The sequence below is a fragment of the Schistocerca cancellata genome, chromosome 11, assembly GCF_023864275.1.
Source record: "Schistocerca cancellata isolate TAMUIC-IGC-003103 chromosome 11, iqSchCanc2.1, whole genome shotgun sequence".
Taxonomy (NCBI): Eukaryota; Metazoa; Arthropoda; class Insecta; order Orthoptera; family Acrididae; genus Schistocerca; species Schistocerca cancellata.
This window is the reverse complement of record NC_064636.1, coordinates 73973926-73997274: the sequence shown is the minus strand read 5'-3', so window position 1 is coordinate 73997274 and position 23349 is coordinate 73973926. Positions and strand designations below refer to the sequence as shown.

The 23349-nt window shown below is 38.1% G+C and overlaps 1 protein-coding gene across 2 annotated transcripts; it reads right to left on the bottom strand.

Annotated features, from left to right (window-relative positions):
- Nucleotides 1–274: 274 nt before the first annotated feature.
- LOC126108681 (prostaglandin E synthase 3) lies at nucleotides 275–22887 on the bottom strand. Of its 2 annotated transcripts, none has more exons than XM_049913995.1 (4): nucleotides 22783–22887; nucleotides 20258–20408; nucleotides 17689–17913; nucleotides 275–1497 (listed from the first exon to the last, which is right to left on the bottom strand). In XM_049913995.1, the coding sequence occupies exons 1-4, from the start codon at nucleotides 22797–22799 to the stop codon at nucleotides 1387–1389; spliced, it is 504 nt and encodes a 167-aa protein (XP_049769952.1). In that variant the 5' UTR covers nucleotides 22800–22887; the 3' UTR covers nucleotides 275–1386. The 2 variants fall into 2 exon arrangements, with proteins under 2 accessions (XP_049769952.1, XP_049769951.1); XM_049913994.1 differs by lacking the exon at nucleotides 22783–22887 and adding an exon at nucleotides 22333–22675.
- Nucleotides 22888–23349: the final 462 nt, after the last annotated feature.

Genomic DNA, 23349 nt, shown 5'->3' with positions numbered 1-23349 from the left:
CTGGAAACAGAAAAAATGTCGACAATCAATGCAGTTTTAAATAAAACCCTTCAGACTTCTCCACAAGGCTGAGGGGGATAGTTAATAAAGAAGTTTTCTGCCTAACTCTACATTCCTTTTCTATAATCTTTGCAGCAATGTTAACTACCTTTAATTAAATTTTTATTTTACGAAACAATCAGTTTTGGGTCCAGGTAAGGGTAAGTGTGGTTTGGATGGGACTATCACTGGGAACTGAAAATTGACGGTGTGGGGAAACTGGTGTCACTTTAAGTCCAGTTAAGAAATTTATTTAACAACAATTACATTATTTCATTTCTTGAATAAGCAGGTTTCTTAACGTTTACAATAAACAAACTGCAGTTCACCATCAAGGTAATGAATGAGGAATTGTCACTGAAACTTTGGATGATTATGGCAAACGGCTGGCTTTCCTCCAAAACATTACATAATCCACAGCTCGATGCACAATACATACAAAGACATTCCTGATCCACAGGACACTGACAAAGTACAGCTAAGGAAAGACTTACATTGGCCAGCTTCTATACATATACAAAAATGAAAGAACATGGAATATAAAGAGAAACTAATCAAACAGGGTTATGCCACCGTCCCCACAGAAATCAAGTCCTGGAACATTTAACACAAACTGCGAACTGTAATTTTCTTCCTGCCACCAATCCAAACACAATAAAAATAACACATTAGGAAGTACTTTTTATTTCAGTGCAGCCGGCAAGATTTTCAAATAAAAACATTTTGAGGCCTCAAAAAATCTACAGTTAAGTGCACAGTATGAATTTAAATTTATGGATTAAATCCTCTGCAGCAATTTCTAAAACTTTCATCCAACCACTACAGTAAATTGGCATTAGAATGTCCACAGAAACTCTTGCTTTCCAAAATGAAAACACTGTTTTCCCCCATTTGCAAACCTCATGCTGTAGTTGAACACAATGTTTTATTACAGTGTGCAAACAGAGGAAAGCAAGTTGAACAAGGAAAACTGCAGCCATCTGAGAGTTTTTGCTATTATCTACCAGCAAATTAACACGAAACATTAGATATAAATTCCAAATCCTAAAGCACTTTAAGAATGTGGTGTTACTGTTATCAATCAACGATGCATTCAGGTCTCTTAACAGTAAATGATTTTCAAGTTAGTTACTTATTGCAAGGAAAACATGTCTTCACTTCTGCATAACTCTGCATCTACCACTGATTAATGTTAAATGATCCCATTATCAGTCAAGAGGGGTGGGGCAGGTTGGTGTACAATACAACTCTGCACAAGAGTGAAACCCTCCCCCCTAGTTTGGTGGTTGCATCGGTGGCTCCCCTCAAGTCCTGGTGACAGCCTGGACAAAACACATCTGTTTCACTTTATTCGAGGTCTGGAAGCTCTTCGTCGTCCGAGTCCGACTCTGCGTCGAGGTCGTCAAAGACGGGCTTCGAATCACCACCACCGCCCAGGCCTCCCATCTGCCGCATCATCTGGAAAGTAATATTGCAATAAACTTAGTGCAATCAAGAGTCCATACAAATAAAAATATATAACTTCCCATTTTAGTGCCTCCAATTCTGTTGGCAGAAGTTTGCTTATTAATTAGTCTTAATTTAAGTGGCAAAATTAGGAATTATAAACAACCAGTCCTCTCATTTCCATTATCTAATACTTCTGACAAATCTGACGTTTAGTGAGACCACTTTACCATCGAACTCTAGGAGCGAGTCACAGAAAAAAAAAAAAAAAAAAAAAAAAAAAAAAAAAAAAAAAGCACGGAAATAGTTCACCCAAGTTACTCTGTACACAATTTTAAGTAGTTGTAAATTCATTTATTCTTGTACTCAGGGTGTATACGTGGACAAGGAAAAAAAGACCGGATTTTTCTCAGTTAAAAATACACTTTCTCCTAAATGAAAATACACTTTCCGTGTTAAGTTACAGTATACTCTTCCTCGGCACTATAAAACTCCTCAGTCCTACGGTTTTATATGCTGGAGTAAAATTTCCCGGCACTTTAGAAAACAAAACTTAGAGGGGGAAAACATGTTTTGAAAGACCTTTGATGTGCAGCAACACGTACGTTGCATATTTTCGTATTACGAAGGTATAAATTTTTAATTCCACCAAACATCGCATATTACTTTCCGAAACATTGAAATCGAGATTGCGATGCGCTTTTTAAGACAGTCATAGCTCCTGTCGCATGATCTTGCCAGCTGATGGCAGCTCAGGACATGATGTAGTGAGCCAATAGCAAGATCACTCTAAAGTAGCACGAATACACAAATAAGAAAAGTTGGTTCAGAAATGGCTCTGAGCACTATGGGACTTAATATTTGAGGTCATCAGTCCCCAAGACTTAAACCTAACTAACCTAAGGACATCACACACATCCATGCCCGAGGCAGGATTCAACCTGCGACCATAGCAGCAGCGCGGTTCCGGACTGAAGCGCCTAGAATCGCTCTACCACAACGGACGGCTAAGAAAAGTTAATGGTTTAAATTAATACACACAGCATTCACATATAATATTGGTCTCTAAGATTAATAAGCTGGAAGAGAAGCTAAACTTCCACATATAATGTTGATCTTTCTTGCGCGTGTTACACTTTAAGACACATCACACAAATGTTCCAATAAAACAACGTAAATGTGATCTTTTGCGCTCTAAATTCTTCTAAATGGTCGTCCTCAAAGAGTTGATTTTTAAATGAGAGTCAAATGCTTTGCCATTTAAGGAATTCACAGTACATTCTCGCACATAGTTAATCTTGTGTAAACGGAAATCTGCTTTGAATGTAATGCTTTTCAAACCACCATTCGCAATATTTTCCCACGACCTGTTAGAAATAGATTCGTTTCAGCAGTTGCAAGAGAGTGCCAAATAACAGGCGTCACGGCACTTGCACAGCTACGATGACGCAGGAAGCCCATATGTTCGTACGTGTAAAACATTAGAAGATCTTACATATGGCACGAAAGAAACAAGACATCGGATGATACTTCAAGAGCATCAGAATTTCGTGAACCATACTAAAATGCGTAATTCGGCTTAAAATGCACATTCATATGTAAATTTTCTTGGAGTACCAGTACTGTATTACCTCAGGTTTGGTTCTTTATTATGGCATAATGCCATACGTGTACTTGAAATGCAGCGAACAGTTGAAACTAGCCAATAGTGTGAAATTAAACACTTCATTTCAAATAAATTGACTGCTTTGGCAGAAAAGATTAACTTTAAGCCAAATCTCTTTACCAAACCGGCAAAAATAACTTCATTGTTCTGTCAGAAAGGTGGAAATAAAATCTGAAATTAATAACATATTTTAGCCTTCCGTAATTATGCGAAAGTATTTTAATTCATTTGATAGCTCCCGGCCGCAAAAATCCATTTTGTTATCATTTAATGTGAGAGCAATAAATGAAGAGGAAACAACAAAATCACTGAATGCAAACACAGGTCACTCCCCGCCTCAACACAGACAGCTCTGTGCATCAGCCCCAGATTTACTATATTTCCGAACAGAGGCAATATTAAGTAGTGGCGCCTAGCCACAATATTAAGTAGTGGCGCCTAGCCACACTTCTGTAACCAGAAGCGAGAGAAAACCGACTCAACTGCGCATATTCAAGAGCCCGCCCGCAACAGCTCAAACGAATCTAATTTAAACAGTTGTCACGTCATGCTCATCGGAGGCAGTTTGTTGTTATAAAGCATTGCATAGTCTTTCTAAAGCCTTTGACACACTATGCTGTTGGCAGACGCTTGTATGAGCACTGTTTTGTTGTATACGGTGCATTTCCTTTGCAACTTAAGTTTTATTTTCGTTTTCTTTTTTCTCATTCATGTTTTGTTGCTGCAGTATTATTCTGCAGTAGCAGGATACAGTAATATCGTTTATTAGAGTATTGGTTCTCACCAGTTAAAATCACAAAAATTTAACTGAAAACTAAAACAATGAAATTCACAGAATTCTAAACAATTCCCGGGTTTCTCCCGGATGAAAAAATCCGAGTTTTTCCCAGATCTCCCGGGTCGTATATACCCTGTGTACTTCAGAATTATTTTATCACCCTACAGCAATTCAACATTTACTTGTTCTATCTTTATGTTTCTACCTATCTGTATGTAGTTGTTTCCCATTAATAGCCCATAGTATATTAACTCATTTCAGACATCTTCATTGTCACTCATTACAAAATTTCTTCTTGTGCCACCCTTCACTCTCCTCAAGAATCTCAAAGAAATATTGATAGTATGTGATACAATGAAACCACCCACTGCAAAATAACAAAGGAACTAGAAATTCTTTTCTTATCAGAGTGCCCCGAACAATGAATGATTCCTCATGAACGAAAGGAAACATTTATTGAACGTTTTCACTGTGATTATCATGACCAACAAGGTAACGGTTCAATCTGGTTAAGTTAAATCCTACCCTGAAATTCTTCACACTGGAAGAATACACTGAAACAAATGCATTGGTAAGACATACTGCAAGTATTCCTAAAAATAATACTTATTTTTGCTAGAACCAAAGTAGCAGCTGTTTGTACAACCCTTTTTGCCTACAGTGAATGAGCAGATGCAGCCCTGGTGAGACATCAGTGCATAGTCCAAGCATACACACTAATTTTAAGCACTTACACTGTACCGAAAAGTCTCAAATGATTAATTTTTTAATAACTTGCAATTCACCTCATTAGCTAAACAGCTTCACATGTAATCATTACACAAGTAACTATCAGACTAAACAAAATCAAGGCAGCATACGAAGCTGCATTATAGAGGACTTCCATCAATTTGGACTTACTATCTTTACATGAAATATTTTATAATAATTTCTGTAGCACAATTCTATGGTAATTTCTGAATAAGGTAATTTTTTTAACAATCGAACACTTCCTTGTTATTCCTAGCATGCATCCAAAATGGGAAGTGTGTATTGGATGACAACGTTTTCCTTACAACAGGCACACCTGACAAAAGAATTATGGCTTTCAGAAACTTCACACTAATTACTCATTTTATTTATACAGAATTGGTACGGAGTAAGAAATGGTTGTGGCCTTGTTCTGCATACTGCGGTGCATACTTTACCAAATTTGTAAGAAGTAGTTACGTAAACAGACAATGCACAAATGACAAATTTGACAGTACTAATCCGCTGATGAACCTAAAGATTACAAAGAAACTATACTGTCTGACAACTTCCTGAAAATGGTTTACACTGTCTAAAAACTTTATGAATGACTTAGTTCCAACTGGAATCTGAATTATATTAATAGTGTTTATCATCGTGAAGATAGGTGTCATGTCCAGGATAAAAATCCAACAAGAGCAATGAATCACTGGTGAGAAGATGTTTTGGATATAGTAGTGAAAATCATTCACCCCCATTTTTCCAGACTTCTCTTTGTTGATTAAAAAGTTGTTCCAATTGAAGTCTTTTTTAAAAAATTTTTCACTACACATCACTAGCATTGTTGCATACAAGTGTGACATAGCATAGCATTCGTTTAAGTAACTGACTCTTCGTTCAAAATGAAGCACAGTTTGTACACTGTCCTTGCTGACTGGCTTGAAACACTTAACTATCAACAACAATGTTTAGAAGTAAACTTTGTATTTGACACTTCCTTTAGCACCTAATCTCCTGAATCTGTTTAACTAGGTCAAAGTAGTGTGATAGTAATTTCCATCTCACTTGCAATTCAGAGACCCCATTCTCAAACTTCTGCAAATCATTTTCACACATACTTCATACTTTGTGTAAATCTACATTCCATATGTATCTTGCACACACAGATTTTATGGAACTAATCTGGCTGTGCATACTGCTGAACATTAAGCACTTTCTCCATCCTTCATTTAGCCAAACAATTTACAATCTTTTCTTTGTCATTGAAGTTATTAGTGGACAAGTTTTCTTTGGTTTAGGAATGTGCTCTATTTTTGTTATGGATTTTATCCAGAACAACAATAATCACTGAAACCATGATTCACAGGATCATCAGTTTCTTAAAATGTTTCCACAATGAAATATCAGCATCATTTGCATGAACATCAAAGACATTAACTAAAACATAGCACACATGCAAGTATTTAGGAGAATTTCGATTGCATACCCGATCATATTTTATCTTCACAAAGTAGGAAACATTTACTTGATTCCAAATTACTGTGAAACTCTGAGACATGCACCAAGAGAAATGCTATTGGTAAGCATATACGAAAAAACAAATTAATTCGGCTTTGTCTCCACTTTAACATGTAGTAATACCACAAACTTAACTGCTGATTATTATGGATACTAAATGAGTTGCAAATTCAAACAAATAGCAAACTGACAACTGTTCCCGACTCGCTATCAATGAAAACGAAATCACCATCGCATTGTGCTATGTTATCTGTTTACCGATGTGCTGTGAAACAAGGATATGCACCTGCCATGCAGTGCAATACACTGTGTTCTACAACTAGGATAGGGGTGTACACTTCTCCAGCCACCTGGCAAGCTACAAATTTCACAACTTGCAACATTTTTAAAAAAGTACTTGCAATGTGACTTAGTAGCTAAAATTTTTTACATTGTTTCTTTTGTTGGATTCTCCCTTGATAAAAAAATTCAGAGCAGCTTTCAACTTGCCATAATGGACTGTTACCTTGTAAGAAGGAAATGCAAACCACAAACACTAATCACAAAATAGTATTTCACAAAGTACCATGAGCTCCAAGTACTGTGTGATAAGAACTTTTCGAAATGTAATAGTGACTTGACACTATTTCATCACGATTCGAGTGACAGCGATTACACAGATTGCCTTTCTAACTAAAAAATCTTAATATTTGTAGATTTTTAAGGAGCAAGCACGAGGCTTATGTTAAAGTGTCTTTCCCATTTCATTTACTTCCACTGTGTGTAGACTACCAGATGTTTGTGCACCATACCAGCTGACTTCCACAAATAAATGATCTACCACAGTTATACTAAGTTCAACTTCTCCATAGCATTGACAAATTCAATAAAATCTGTTTTCTTCATTAAGTACATGTCCACCCTGTGCCAATGATAAACCTACTGAGAGTCAACCACAATTGGAAACCTACTTTAGAAATTTTGCTGCATTCCATCTACAATTTACCAATCTTTTCTTTAGTTAATTAGCTTGAGGCACAAAAAAATGATCTTTATTAATCACTTAAAATCCTGATTTATCATTTTATTATTTTGCAAACAGAACTCCCAAACATATTAGGCCAACTTATGAACAGACCTCTGAAATCCTAAAACCTTGCTTATATTCATTTCAGACCTAGTAAGTATGGTTGTAGAGAGCATCCAGCCCTCCATTTGTAGTGCAAATGTGTTTTGGCTGAGGTGGTTGTCACTAGGTACTGTCTTTACTGTATGCAGCTTTGGATACTGTGATCTGTTCATCATAAGATGAAACCTGATGTAAACATTGCACTGTCTTCTTCCGTGTTTGCTGGAACCTCATTGGATTTCAGTTTCACAAGGGGGGCTGCAGCCAAGCTGTGACGAGTACTGTCAAATATGATAAGGGTACGTTTTGTGCTGTGCGTTACATGCATATCAGCTTAGCGATAATACCAGACCGTAGCTTTACCAGCACATTTAACTTAGCACTGGCCAGTCAGCTGATACAGCTGCAGTTCACAAATGAGACATGAAATAATACACTGCAAATGTCCTACAATATGCCCCGTAGACGACTAGACGAAAACCGCAACATGTTTTTAGTTAATTTACTATTTAACTAAAAACAAGAATGATAAATTTCTGACTTAACCACACTGTAATTTTTCTGCATAAGCTGTGTGTAACAGAGTAACCAAGGATTTCACCATACAGTTAAATACTGAAACCACTAAAGGTATTACTTACAGTCAGTCATCTAGTAATCTCTTAGCTCTTCCCTTATCCAAATTCGAGAAACATTTCAGCTCTAAGTGTCACCTGCTACATGGTTAACAAGCCTATCAACAACAGAATCCACAAAGCCAACCAGGCGCAGAATGTTTTCTTCTTTTTATGTCGAGCCGTTCTATGTCCCACCAGCGTTCGGCAGTGACGTGTGAAAAAAGCTACGTATGTCAATTCCGGTACGCCTGGCACTTAACCGTTTCCTTACTTCTCAGGCCAAATCCCACACCTTGGCTCTATATCAGTTCTGTTGGGTTCATATTGTAATTGTACAGTAGCAAATGTAAAAATGCGGCATTAATATGATGTGCTTGATGCTGTGAAAATAAATGTTTTTCATGTTTCTACAAGACTTATCTACCTCTGTGTTATAAAACGATGAACATAGTCCAAATGAAGAGGATTTGGTGTTCGTTTTTGACTTACAAATGAAATTGTTACGTTTTCTTAATTTAAACAACTTTTATGAACACTTCCATAAAACATCAATATTTAAGAGTTTGTATGTGAAATGGAAACGGTATTTCACGACCAATATGTAATTACAAACAAGACGACTTGCGCTATTCATAAAAAATAAGGATTATTTTCATAATTACGTGATGTAGGTATTTCAAATTGAACGAGAAGAAAAAATGATACTGGGTAAATTTGAACAAAAGCACGAATAACCGCCTTTGCTTTACATTCCATTCCACTACTGACTGCACTACACGTTCAAAGTAAGTTTATCAACTGCATTATAGACAATGCTGGAAAAACTTTGTAAATGTATGAAATAACATTAAGAACAGCCCATTTCTCAGCTCTTCTTAACAGTGTTCCATGCGCATGTTTCACTACAGAACAGAAGGCAGCCTCAGCCATTTTCATACTGCCCATAAACACAGTGACAATGAGAGCACAACACTGCAGAGGCTCAGACTGTACACAATTTTTGAAATAAAAGATATGTGGCTACAGCATGATTAACAATGGCTGTTACTACATTAGAATATCTTAAACTTTTATTTAATGTAGCTTGTTGTTGTTGTTGTCTTCAGTCCTGAGACTGGTTTGATGCAGCTCTCCATGCTACTCTATCCTGTGCAAGTTTCTTCATCTCCCAGTACCTACTGCAACCTACATCCTTCTGAATCTGCTTAGTGTATTCATCTCTTGGTCTCCCCCTACGATTTTTACCCTCCACGCTGCCCTCCAGTACTAAATTGGTGATCCCTTCATGCCTCAGAACATGTCCTACCAACCGATCCCTTCTTCTTCTGGTCAAGTTGTGCCACAAACTTCTCTTCTCCCCAACCCTATTCAATACTTCCTTATTAGTTATGTGATCTACCCATCTAATCTTCAGCATTCTTCTGTAGCACCACATTTCGAAAGCTTCTATCCTCTTCTTGTCTAAACCATTTACCGTCCATGTTTCACTTCCATACATGGCTATACTCCACACAAAAACTTTCAGAAATGACTTCCTGACACTTAAATCTATACTCTATGTTAAGAAATTTCTCTTCTTCAGAAACGCTTTCCTTGCCATTGCCAGTCTACATTTTATATCCTCTACTTCGACCATCATCAGTTATTTTGCTCCCCAAATACCAAACTCCTTTACTACTTCAAGTCTCATTTCCTAATGTAATTCCCTCAGCATCACCCGACTAATTCGACTACATTCCATTATCCTAGTTTTGCTTTTGTTGATGTTCATCTTATATCCTCCTTTCAAGACACTGTCCATTCCGTTCAACTGCTCTTCCAAGTCCTCTGCTGTCTCTCACAGAATTACAATGTCATCGGCAAACCTCACAGTTTTTATTTCTTCTCCATGGATTTTAATACCTACTCTGAATTTTTCTTTTGTTTCCTTTACTGCTTGCTCAATATACAGACTGAATAACATCGGGGAGAGGCTACAACCCTGTCTTACTCCCTTCCCAACCACTGCTTCCCTTTCATGCCCCTTGACCCTTACAACTGCCATCTGGTTTCTGTACAAATTGTAAATAGCCTTTCGCTCCCTGTATTTTACCCGTGCCACCTTTAGAATTTGAAAGAGAGTATTCCAGTCAACATTGTCAAAAGCCTTCTCCAAGTCTACAAATGCTAGAAACGTAGGTTTGCCTTTCCTTAATCTTTCTTCTAAGATAAGTCGTAAGGTCAGTATTGCCTCACGTGTTCCCATTTTTCTACTGATCTTCCCCGAGGTCGGCTTCTACTAGTTTTTCCATTCGTTTGTAAAGAATTCGTGTTAGTATTTTGCAGCTGTGGCTTATTAAACTGATTGTTCGGTAATTTTCACATCTGTCTACACCCGCTTTCTTTGGGATTGGAATTATTATACTCTTCCTGAAGTCTGAGGGTACCCACCTGTTTCATACATCTTGCTCACCAGATGGTAGAGTTTTGTCGGGACTGGCTCTCCCAAGGCCATCGGTAGTTCCAATGGAATGTTGTCTACTCCGGGGGCCTTGTTTCGACTCAGGTCTTTCAGTGCTCTGTCAAACTCTTCACGCAGTATTATATCTCCCATTTCATCTTCATCTACATCCTCTTCCATTTCCATAATACTGTCCTCAAGTACATCACCCTTGTATAGACCCTCTATATACTCCTTCCACCTTTCTGCTTTCCCTTCTTTGCTTAGAACTGGGTTTCCATCTGAGCTCTTTATATCCATACAAGTGGTTCTCTTTTCTCCAAAGGTCTCTTTAATTTTCCTGTAGGCAGTATCTATCTTACCTCTAGTGAGGTAAGCCTCTACATCCTTACATTTGTCCTCTAGCCATCCCTGCTTAGCCACTTTGCACTTCCTGTCGATCTCATTTTTGAGACGTTTGTATTCCTTTTTGCCTGCTTCATTTACTGCATTTTTATATTTTCTCCTTTCATCAATTAAATTCAATATTTCTTCTGTTACCCAAGGATTTCTACTAGCCCTCGTCTTTTTACCTACTTGATCCTCTGCTGCCTTCACTACTTCATCCCTCAAAGCTACCCATTCTTCTTCTACTGTATTTCTTTCCCCCATTCCTGTCAATTGTTCCCTTATGCTCTCCCTGAAACTCTGTACAACCTCTGAGTCTTTCAGTTTATCCAGGTCCCATCTCCTTAAATTCCCACCTTTTTGCAGTTTCTTCAGTTTTAATCTACAGGTCATAACCAATATATTATGGTCAGAGTCCACATCTGCCCCTGGAAATGTCTTACAATTTAAAACCTGGTTCCTAAATCTCTGTCTTACCATTATATAATCTATCTGATACCTTTTAGTATCTCCAGGGTTCTTCCATGTATACAACCTTCTATCATGATTCTTAAACCAAGTGTTAGCTATGATTAAGTTGTGCTCTGTGCAAAATTCTACCAGGCGGCTTCCTCTTTCATTTCTTAGCCCCAATCCATACTCACCTACTACGTTTCCTTCTCTCCCTTTTCCTACACTAATTCCAGTCACCCATGACTATTAAATTTTCGTCTCCCTTCACTATCTGAATAATTTCTTTTATTTCATCATATATTTCTTCAATTTCTTCGTCATCTGCAGAGCTAGTTGGCATATAAACTTGTACTACTGTAGTAGGCGTGGGCTTTGTGTCTATCTTGGCAACAATAATGCGTTCACTATGCTGTTTGTAGTAGCTTACCCGCATTCCTATTTTCCTATTCATTATTAAACCTACTCCTGCATTACCCCTATTTGACTTTGTATTTATAACCCTGTATTTGCCTGACCAGAAGTCTTGTTCCTCCTGCCACCGAACTTCACTAATTCCCACTATATCTAACTTTAACCTATCCATTTCCCTTTTTAAATTTTCTAACCCACCTGCCCGATTAAGTGACCTGACATTCCACGCTCCGATCCGTAGAACGCCAGTTTTCTTTCTCCTGATAACGTCCTCTTGAGTAGTCCCCGCCCGGAGATCCCAATGGGGGACTATTTTACCTCCGGAATATTTTACCCAAGAGGACGCCATCATCATTAAGTCATACAGTAAAAGCTGCATGCCCTCGGGAAAAATTACGGCCGTAGTTTCCCCTTGCTTTCAACCGTTCGCAGTACCAGCACAGCAAGGCCGTTTTGGTTATTGTTACAAGGCCAGATCAGTCAATCATCCAGACTGTTGCCCTTGCAACTACTGAAAAGGCTGCTGCCCCTCTTCAGGAACCACACGTTTGTCTGGCCTCTCAACAGATACCTCTCCGTTGTGGTTGTACCTACGGTACGGCTATCTGTATCGCTGAGGCACGTAAGCCTCCCCACCAACGACAAGGTCCATGGTTCATGGTGAGAGGGGGGGACGTAGCTTAGTAATAAGATATCTACTGCATAAATTAGACCTACTTCCAAGAGCATAACACCACCGGTGTGCATGTGCTACGGCTCCTGACCAATCATTGCGTCTGTTCGTTTACATCAGGTTTATTCTTATGATGAACGGATTATAGACAATATGCTGCATGCTTTGATGCCTGAAGGCATCTGGTAGTGAATTTGGTGGTTCCAAAAATATAGAAGAATGTGAAGTTGCTTCATGAGAAAGTGACAATAGTTGTCACTGACATGTGCTTCTCAGTGGTACAAGATAAATACACCCAACTGCACTCCACTCAGCTCTTCCAATACTTACACAGGAAATAATTGTGAAATACATGGTTGAACTTCACACCTACACAGAAACTAAAAAAATGCATTCAAGTTTCAGGATATTTTAGTCGAAGTCCAATGCACGAGTATGCTCTTGAATTTATTGTGATCTTCAAAGATTTGCACATCATTTAAGCTTTAAAGCTATATCCAAATATCTATATAATATTCATTATAGGGTGTTTTTCAATGGGAGGGGAGTGGGGTGGAGGTGGGGAGAGCAATATGTTAATGGGTTAATGATTGTGGAACATTTAACACAGTAAATGGCATGCTGTACAGTACGGATAGGTAAGTGGTGGCCTGCAGGCTGGATCCAACCTACAATTTGTTTCAATCCAGCCCACAAATTCAAAAGATTACTCCTAATTGTTTGTCAACTAGAACAGCTTATCTCTATGCTGTATGTTGTTTTTCTATTCTTTCTCATATTAACATTAGAAAATGACTCACATTGTGGATGTTATAACACCAACTTTTGAAATCTAAGCTATTTAGTAATGAATTAGCTGTCAACAGTTGCTTTTATAGGTGTTCATTTTTCCATGATCATTTCAAGATGCCTGGCAACCCATCTCCAGTAGTTTACATTTGTGTGTTGTGAACACTGATGTAAGGAAAGGAGCACCATTCATACCAGCGTGTTGGCATATAATTGTAACACTGACACTATAGTTGTGACTTGTGATTTGACCAGGTGGCCTGCAAGCTTAAGCATGTGAATTAGGTCCATAGGTTACCAAAGGTTGTCCATGCCTGCTGTAGAGTGATAACTGGCCACTTTTTACGTTATCTTATGACCGATGTACCATTTAACAACAGATCAAAGTACAGAAACCTTTCTCACTTTCACAATACACAGGGCTCCCATATGCCTGAAAATCCCTATTCACAAGACTAACATCCAATGCATGAACACAGAGCTCCAATTTGAAGAAATGAATATTGAAGTTTTGCACTCTGTTACACCTCTCCCTGTACATTATGGAGCACATCAGCTTATAAACTTTTATGCCCGTCACCATCAGCTCTGTATTTCAAATGTGAGTAGTGAGCATACATGCACTCAAAGCATTCATTTGTTATCAGAATATGTAGGACACACTGATTCTGACTGCTGAAGTTTCGACACTGAAAACTAACAACTATCATGAGAAACGTGAACACAGAAAGAAAAAATTAAATTCCCGAAAGAGAACTGAAGGAAAGTGACACAAAATACTTCAACAATTTTATAAATAAGTTTACAGTTTCTGGTGAGTAATGATTTTGCACTGCAGGGCACTTTCAAATTTGATATGTAATTTTTTTACCTGGAAAAAGGAATTTCTGGTAAAACATTTGTATTTTGGATAATCCATGTATTCTAGTCCACATTAACCCGGAAAATGGGCAGCTTGCTGTAGTACAAAGCAATTTTCTGATTTTATTCAATAATTAAACTTATAAGAACTGTGCAGCTAGAATGTAACAAAAAATTTCATTTTGAAGCAATTTTTAATTGGCATTTAATACACACAACATGCAAAATTCAGAAATCTTGTTCAACATTTTAAGCATAGGAGAAACTTATTGCTACATTTCTGGTTGTGGTATATCTTTAAGCAATGTTCCATACAAATGCTCACAAAATTGTTACTAAACTGCTGGTGCAAAAAGTTATACGTGCAGACGTTTGGGTGAGAATGTAAAATCCTACTACCAATATTACAGAGCATAAAAGAGAAAGAGTCCATGGGAAAATAGTGACTTCCAATGTTACAGACCAAGATGTGCAACACAGAACTGCACTAAAAGAGTGCATTGCCCAAAGCTGGAGGGTTAGCCCCTCAACTGTTTCTGACAATGACACTTTACTGGCCAATATCCATAGAAATTTTGACACTTTTACACCCCAGCACAAAGCATTATATCCTTTTTGTTTGACACCATAATTTATCAAATTACTCATTTATGGTAAATGCTGTATCCTGCTTGCATCCGATCTATTTCAGTGTTCTCTCCCCACCTTCTTCTCCAGGGAGGTTTATAAAAATATTTACAACTTCAGTGGTTTGTCATCTGTTAGATGTGAAAAGACTGCAGTCATCCAAGCAATGTGCTTGGGATGATCCAAAATACTTTATCATGGCTTTTCATGACCAGAAGCGTGTAGTAATGAACACATTTAAATATCCCACGAAAGTGGTGAAGTACACAGTAGCAACATGACAAATGACTTGAGACAGTTAAATTGTCTACACTGATCAGCAGCACATGTGAATGTGTTTGGTAGACACTTGCCCAGTACCAACAAGTCCAGAACTAAGTAACAAATAATCCAGAGGTAGTTAGAAAACTGGTTCTGACATACTATCCAGTCGTGGGAGATAGGGGAAATGAGGCTGCTAGTCAAATCACAATGAGCCTCTCCAACTTATTGAAAAACTTTTCCAGCATATGTGTAAGCTAAAAAGATGCAGAATGCAGTAAGAAAGTACACTGCTTGTGCAACAAAATTTATCAAGATAATCATGTTCCTCATGTGTCACATTGGACTATGAAGCTCCTTGTTTGGAAATTATCACAAAGAAAATTTTTATTTTCTGATCAAGTTTTCTTGACTAGGTGTTACATTTTGAATAAAATGCAATTTTCATGCCTGTAAATCAAATTCAGTTATCCCATATCCATCTCCATCAAATTAATGACTTCAGAACAGACTACTACGAAATGTGTGCCCTGAATCTAACCAGAACCAGTTGACAAGCCGTATGCTCAGTCCAAGATGACAATGGCAACATTAATAAGGGGTATAAAATTTACTAGAATGCTAAGGATAAATTAAGTTTTCAAGACACCTGGTATGCCTGCATAGGGAAGTGTAAAATTAGTGTCTACATCTACACATTTATCCTTGGGAAACCATCAGACAGTGTATCAGAGTTCTTCCAGTACCATTAAGTAAGCCTCCCCATCTCTCTTCCATATGCACATGCACATGGGAAGAATGACCATTGGTCATCAGCTCTAGTGTCTCAAATTTTATGGTTGTGTTCATTTCACTTCTGTATGTGGTATAAAGTAAAATGCTGCCCAACTTCCCAAAGCATATTACCCAGAAATTTCAACACGGAACCTATACATAATGAACAACATTTACCTTCTACCATTTGCCATTGTTTTATGGCATCTCTGTTTTTTTTACACACACACACACACACACACACACACACACACACACACCTATTGAATTCATCTTATGGGCGTCTTGTAAGCCAACTGTTGTGGATTAATCATCTCCTTAAGATCATTCTTACTAATCTCTGCCTAGCACCCAGCTTTTCATATTGCATTTTATTATTTATATATTATTTCCAGAGATTCATCAGCAATTTTGCACTAGAATTCTTCTATGTATGAGCAATATGTTTGTTTATATTTATGATGAACTGTAAGCCCCTGCACTATTTACCAATCCTCAACAGGACTTCCAGCAATTCATTACAGTCTTCTGACACTAGAACTGTCTTACAGACAAATGCATCATCTGCAGACAGCCTCATGGAGCTTCTGACATCAACTAAATCACACAATTTGTAACGTTTTGACTTAAAAAGAAAACCATTTAAAAATTTAGAGTTGATCAGCACAACATAATATGCACAATGTGAATTATTAGGAAAAACAGGAAAAAAAAGCAACAGGATCTTGAGTGATAAAAACTGTTACTAACCAATAAGGAATTTGAGGTGGGCAAACAATCTGGCCAGACGAATATACAACGTGGAATCCAAAATTTTTGGGACTGGTGCTGCCATCTTGAATGTAGCAGTAATAGTAGTAGTAGTAGTAGTAGTAGTAGTAGTAGTAGATCTTTGCACCACTAGGTGGCACGAGCTACATATCTGATGAGTCAGTGTGCGGAGTGGCATTCAGCTGAGAGGACGTGTTGTGTGTCCACAGTGATTTCTGTAATACTGTTTGGCAATTTTACGATGAATCCACAAATAGAACAGCATGTGCGTATCAAATCCCTTGCGAATCTCTGGGAAAGTTCTACGGAGACACTTGTAATGATTCAACAAGTGGGGACAGAGCATGAGCCGTATGCATGTGTGTGAGTGGCACGCTCAGTTCAGGGCCGGCTGTCAGACATCGTCAATGATGCTCACACTGGAAGGCCTATTAGCTGCACGCCAGACATTGATGCCAAACTTCAATCTGTTCGTGCAGATCAACGCTGAACCATTCAAGACCTTGTGGATGAAGTGGGTATTGATTATGGGACATGCCAACGATTGACTGAAGAATTGGGCATACATCGTGTCGCCGCAAAATTTGTGCCAAGGATCTTGACTGCCATCATACCGCACCTGATGATCCAACCTTCTTGACACAGGTTATCACCGGCGAAGAGAGCTGGATTTATGGTTATGACCCAGATACAAAGCAACAATCATCCCAATGGAAGAGCCCAGGCTCTCCAAGACCCAAAAATACACGACAGGTGAAGAGCACGATCGTTTTCTTTGATACCAAGGGAATTGTGCAGAAGGAATTCGTCCCACCCAACCAAACAGCAAATTCCGTGTACTATAGCAAAATTTTGCGACGGTGACGACGGCCCGAACTTTGGCGTCAAGGGAACTGTCTGCTGAATCACGACAATGCACCGTTACGTGACCTTGCTCACCAGGACCTTTTCAGCAAAAAACATGGCGGTTGTACCCCACCCACCATAAATGCCAGATTTGGCATCTTGCAATGTTAAACACACTAAAAAACAGGACTTCCAGAAAAATTTGACCAGTGGCAGAAGCACTAGGACCGGTGAGTACGTGCAGTTGGTAACTACTTCAAGGGTGACTGACCAGTCCAAAGGTAAGGTTTTTAACAGATGGCAGCAACAGTCCCGAAAAGTTTGGATAGCACCTTGTAGGGTAGTTCTATACTGGATTCCAAAGGAGAAAAGAAGATGTCAACCATATAGAAGGTGGGTAGGCATTAGAGAAACTGACATGCTAACCCAGAGGAACATCTAGGGTCATTTATCCAGCAGTTGATTATGGTGATAGTTGCAGCCAACTGACTTACCTCTTCCAGGTCCTCCGGCTGTCCCGTCTCATCGTCGCTGTCGTCCTCATCCTTCCACTTGTTGAAGTCCACCTTCAACCAGTGCCGCTTTTGCTTGTCAGAACAGAGATGAGGCCAATACCCCTGGGACGATTCTTTCTTCTTCAGTACAAGCTCAATATTGCGTGCTTTTACAGATGTTACAGACTTGTCAGGGTCCACTTCTTTATACAACGGAATTGTAACCTGTTAAGAGTTTATTTTTGCATAAAAAGCACTGTACAATAACTTTGAAATTTTTACTTTTGTATTTTGCCTAACACTTGTTGATATCAAAGCTTCGTTCCTATGCACTGCCGGACAAGAGGCTTTTATAAAGCTGTGTTCCTTGCCCCATACACACACACACACACACACACACACACACACACACACACACACACACACACACACACACACACTATAAAGCTGCTGAATCACTCATCAAGCACACCAATTTCAATTCGCAATCATTATCAAGTCTATAATGTGGTCTAAGCAAAATTCAATCAAATGGATAACACTGGTCCCACACATGATATACTTTCTCAAAATATAGCTATTCATGCTCCATTTGCTATTTGGGTGGTGGAGGCAGGGCCAGAGTAGTTTTAAGTATGGCTGTGCCATCAATGCCCTTACTTTTCTGTTCATATTTATGTATTTTTTCATTATTAAAGTAAGATTCTGTTGGCAACTCCTCCATTTGTCATAACCAACTAGATGACACTTTACAGTAGCCAATGAGTATCATATTTATTTTTTCCAAATGTGAATTTCCAAGATGTGAACTAAATTGCTGCAAGTGAATAAAATCACCAGCTAAATTGTTACAAGTGAAGAATATCAGAAGACCCCTCCCTCTCTACCACTCACCATGCTAAAATAACTTTTTATTAGTACTATTTGACTAGAGAGGGGAATTTATGTTTATGATAAAATGGAACGGGGTATTTCTGGAAAACCTGCAGTCAAACTTGGTCAGACTTAACTACTAGTCAGTTTTTAGCAGTTGTAGATACAAAGACCTAGAATCAAACTGTAGTGTAAAATTACTCAGTGGAGCTTGCATACAGTACTTTCAATGTTAAGGCAATTTACACATTTAAACTCCACATTTTCACAGCATTTTTATCCAACACACACATTCAATATAGTCAAGGCAAATGCACCCAGAGAAGGTAAACTGACAAGTTGAAGTCTATAAGCCCACTTTTACAGTCCCAGAAATAACATTTACCTACTCTTTACAACATTTACAGCTCTCTCCTTTCATAATGTTAATTTGCACCCACTTTTACATTAATATAATTTCAATTTCCTGTGATTTACACTTAATTTTCGTGGAGAAAAATTTCTTAACCAACACAAAATCATGCTGGCCTCAAATTAGTGTCTACTGACATTTATGCAATTAAATTTCTTGCCACTAGGGCACTCAGCTCAGCAAATCTGAAGTGGTGAAAGTAGGAACAATTCATGCTTTGTCCACTACTCCCGGAAACGTTTACTTAGCACTGTGACTGGAGTAACTAGGTTCGAAGAAACAATTTGCAAACCATCACAAACTTTTCCATCTTTGTCTACAGCACCTGCACAGCTTTGTGATGATCGTGACACCTTCGCAAACACACATTTCGCGTTTTATCTCAGAACTTTGAGCACTGGTTGACACCCTTGCTCTCTGTATGTTGTTCAAATGTTCCTTGAAGCATAGTACTTGCTTATTTGAAGCTGCAATCTACAGCAAACTCTTATTCAAGAGTTCTCCAAGACTAAGGATTCATGAGAAGTGTATGTGAAGGACGAAAGGATCTTTGATAAAGTGCTTCCGAACTTCAGCCAACAGGAATTTCACAGTAACATATAAGATGAAAATTGAACACAAGCTTCGTGCAAATGCTCAACCAAGCAAATGGAACATATATGAAATAAATTCCATTCCTGGTAATACATCTTGCAAATTTCAGTAAGAGATATAAATTTGTCATAAGCAGCAGAACAAACAAATGTGGTGAGAGTATACAATATAATTAAATATAAACTAGAACTTTAACACACGAACAGTGGCAGAACAATGCCCTTCAGATTTTAGTCATCTTTCTTCCAAGAATGTAAAAAAGAGACAAAGACATTGTCTAACAAGGCACTTTAGTACAATTTTTTTTTTTCAAATTGCATAAAACAGCTAAATCCTTCACATACAACAATGTACTCCCATGTTTCATACATCCCTTGCTTGTTCCTCCATCTAACATGCCAACCAACATTACCCACCCATAATCATTCTAATTTCAGTATGTTGAACTGCCAAGGTCCCATTGTTAAAACTTACATCTTTCACTTTATCCCTCTGCATTTAAATTTTCCTTGTGCATTAAGGTAATTTCCCCTTTTTGTCCGTCAATGGCACAAAACTAAAATAATAATCTGTACGCCAATTTCCCTAAATTGATAATTGTATTTCCAACCAACAATATAAAACTTTAGAACAGGCCATTCTGTTAACACATTTACTTTCCTTGCCCAAAAGCTCAACAGGACCACTTACCTCGTGCAGCTTTCTTTCGGTACCACCAACACCCTTGAAGTACACCTTGTCAGTGTCGATATTGATCACAGGATCTTTGCAGTCCTCCAGGCACACAGTTAGGAAGACGACTCCGGGGCGTTGTGCCCACATAACTGGAGGCGGCACAGGTCTGTGACAAAGTTATTTCCAAAATCAGTTCTAATGCCTGCCATCCTACATGACAAACTTCGGAAACAAAATTTGATTAATATGGTAATACTACAGCAAGTATATAAATGAACATTGGATGTGTGAAATAAGACTACTTTTTGATTAGCATTTTTGCTCTACAAGAAGCAAGCAAATAAGGTAAAAGTTTAATGCTGTGGCTTAGTTACTGGTTTTTCTATGTAACCATGGAGGTATTTGATCCACATCATTTAAACCTTTGGATGTGGCACGCAAAGTCATTGTGCTTGCACAGAAAGACCAGAACTACTATATTTTCCTTGAGCCTATGTTAGTTTTCGGAAAGTAGGTTATGGCAACAGACTTATCTGTAGCGTAGCCTGACGTCTACATCCCATTGAACGACAAGTTTGGTTGCAAGTATAGGAAGCTTCAGTTAATCCCGATTCCTATCAACACTCCAATAAGGCTATAATTACACACTACATGTATTTTACTGAAAAAGTAGGCTACACCTCAATTTAAACTGGCAAATTTTTTTATTTTAGAAACCATTAACAAACTAATTATTTAATCTTTGACCACGGCAAATTTCTGGATAAACTATCACCTGTAGCCATAAAAATTTTATCCACAACTGCTGATTCAAAACAAAAAATTCTCCAAGCAAACAGTATTTCATTCTGCTCATATAAGCAGGTTAACTGGAGAGAAGTCAAAATATAAATAGTATCTACAGTAAAACATGAGGGGATTACACTACTGAATGTTTAGTTGTTGGATGCAAAGAGCAAAACTTTCTCATGCTTTGAGCAAATTCAGTGTAGGGCATATCACTAATATGACTAACTATTTAAAAATTAGCTGAATCCTTAATTTAATACACCATGATAGTACGTTGTAGTTACCAGCAATATATTTCAACGAATTTCAAAGATTACTCTGCCATTAGGTGATAAATGTTCCATTAATTTTCCCCCACTCAGAACAACCCAGATAAGTGCTGAAACTGGCAAATAATGGAATAACATGCATGTTGTCCCCTCTTTAGTACAACAGACATAGCACCTACACAGGTAGCACGATGTATCTCGCTGATTACAGCAAATTTTAATAGTTTTGTGCCTGTGGCCACTTCCATAGTGTAATAACAGTTTTAGCAGCTTAACTCGACAGTATAAAATAAATTCTGCTCTGACAAAGATTCGACATGCATCTTTTCACAAATGAATTGTTCCATCGTTTCGCACAGGTACAATGAAAATTGAAAAGTATAAGATGCCCCACAGGAAAATTTTCTAAACGCTTTAAACTAACTCAATATATTAACCTTTATTCACAATGAACATGACCAGTATAAACGTCCAACAAGATGAATAATATTTAAATACACTACTACTCTTAGGTCACTAGTGAGCTAAAATTCACTGACGAAATAAGAGAAAAAATTCTGCAAGCATAGGGAACATTTCTAAACTGAACATAAGTAACTTTGCAGTAAATTTTCCGCCCTATACTACGACGCAGTAACCGACGATAAATTAACTGTAACTGCTTGATTCATGGTTGAATTAAAACCAGTAAGTGCTCTTAGGTGGAGAATGTTACTGGTTACGAACCCCCCCCCCCCCCCCCCCAAAATACTAAAGGAATATCTACTAGAACAGTGTAAACTGAACAGGACATTATGTAGAAACGGAACACGTGAATTTTCTGTAACTCACCTATGTAATCCTAACCTTTTTTATTAAATCAAAAATGATCTTAGATTTAATTTTTTTAACATTAAACCAACCACTGAACCTGAAGCATGCCACGCTACAACAGAATCATTCACGCCAAACCAAAACCGCCATTACTGCAGACTCATTGTGTCGTTTGCACATGGCATGACTATTTATACCATCAAGCCATATAATACTTACGAGCTATCTTGAACCATCGTGTGTGGTGCAAAAATTCAACCAGCCAAATTCCGTGCACTATACTTGCGATTAACCCGCGACAGAAAAATTGGGCAGAGACACCGGTTCAACACAAGTAAAACTCTATGAAAGAATTCGTGTATTACTACGTTATGTGTTTGACTTTAACCCTACACAAAGGTTAGCAATTCTGAGCGCTCTCAAATCTTGTGACAGTCACCGACACTCCAGAAAGTTCGCTAATCAATAAACACGAGATCTGCACTAAAACTGAAAACGCCAAGATGGCGCCTATTCAAGTTCAGGTGCGATGGGATACTGCGAGAGGGGCACAGACGAACGAAAACGATTACACGCTATACGACGGTACAGAAATACTAAGCAAATATTTTTGGCAATACGTTCGAGCGTGCCAAGAACAAAAGAAACAATGTGCAATTTTCTACTCACGCTTCGTCTCCAGACATTTCAGCGTAGTTACAAAACAACGAGTAGGCAGAATTACAAAACAATCGAAGGTTCCTGCTGCGCAGATAGTACTGTTCTCGAAACCAGAGGGGGAACTACACAGTGTTTATCTTTGCCTTTATAAGAATACGCAATTAAATAGGAAATTTTGGAAAGCGGCCATTTCTTATGCTAAAAATTAATTCTTAAAATCGCACATTGTTTTTATTTTACAGAATTAAGTTTACACTTAATTTACAGAGCAAATATTGCTGCGTTCTTTAGAAACCACATCGATATACAAGTTCGATAGTTGGCTAGTAAGAGGAATTCCAGGAGTTCACTTTACCGTGTATATTCCCATACATATGAAATCTTTATGATTTTCGTAAGATTTTATAATCATTAGCAGAATAAGAATAATTCTATCCAAAAGTAAGCGATACCTCTTTCGTTTTACAAACATTATGTGGATAACATGAGACCAGAACGAAATTCAGATGTGTAAGGAAGCGAGCTCGGGGAAGTACCAAAATCCACGCCCTTCAAGAGCAGTTCTTGTGTTCAAAG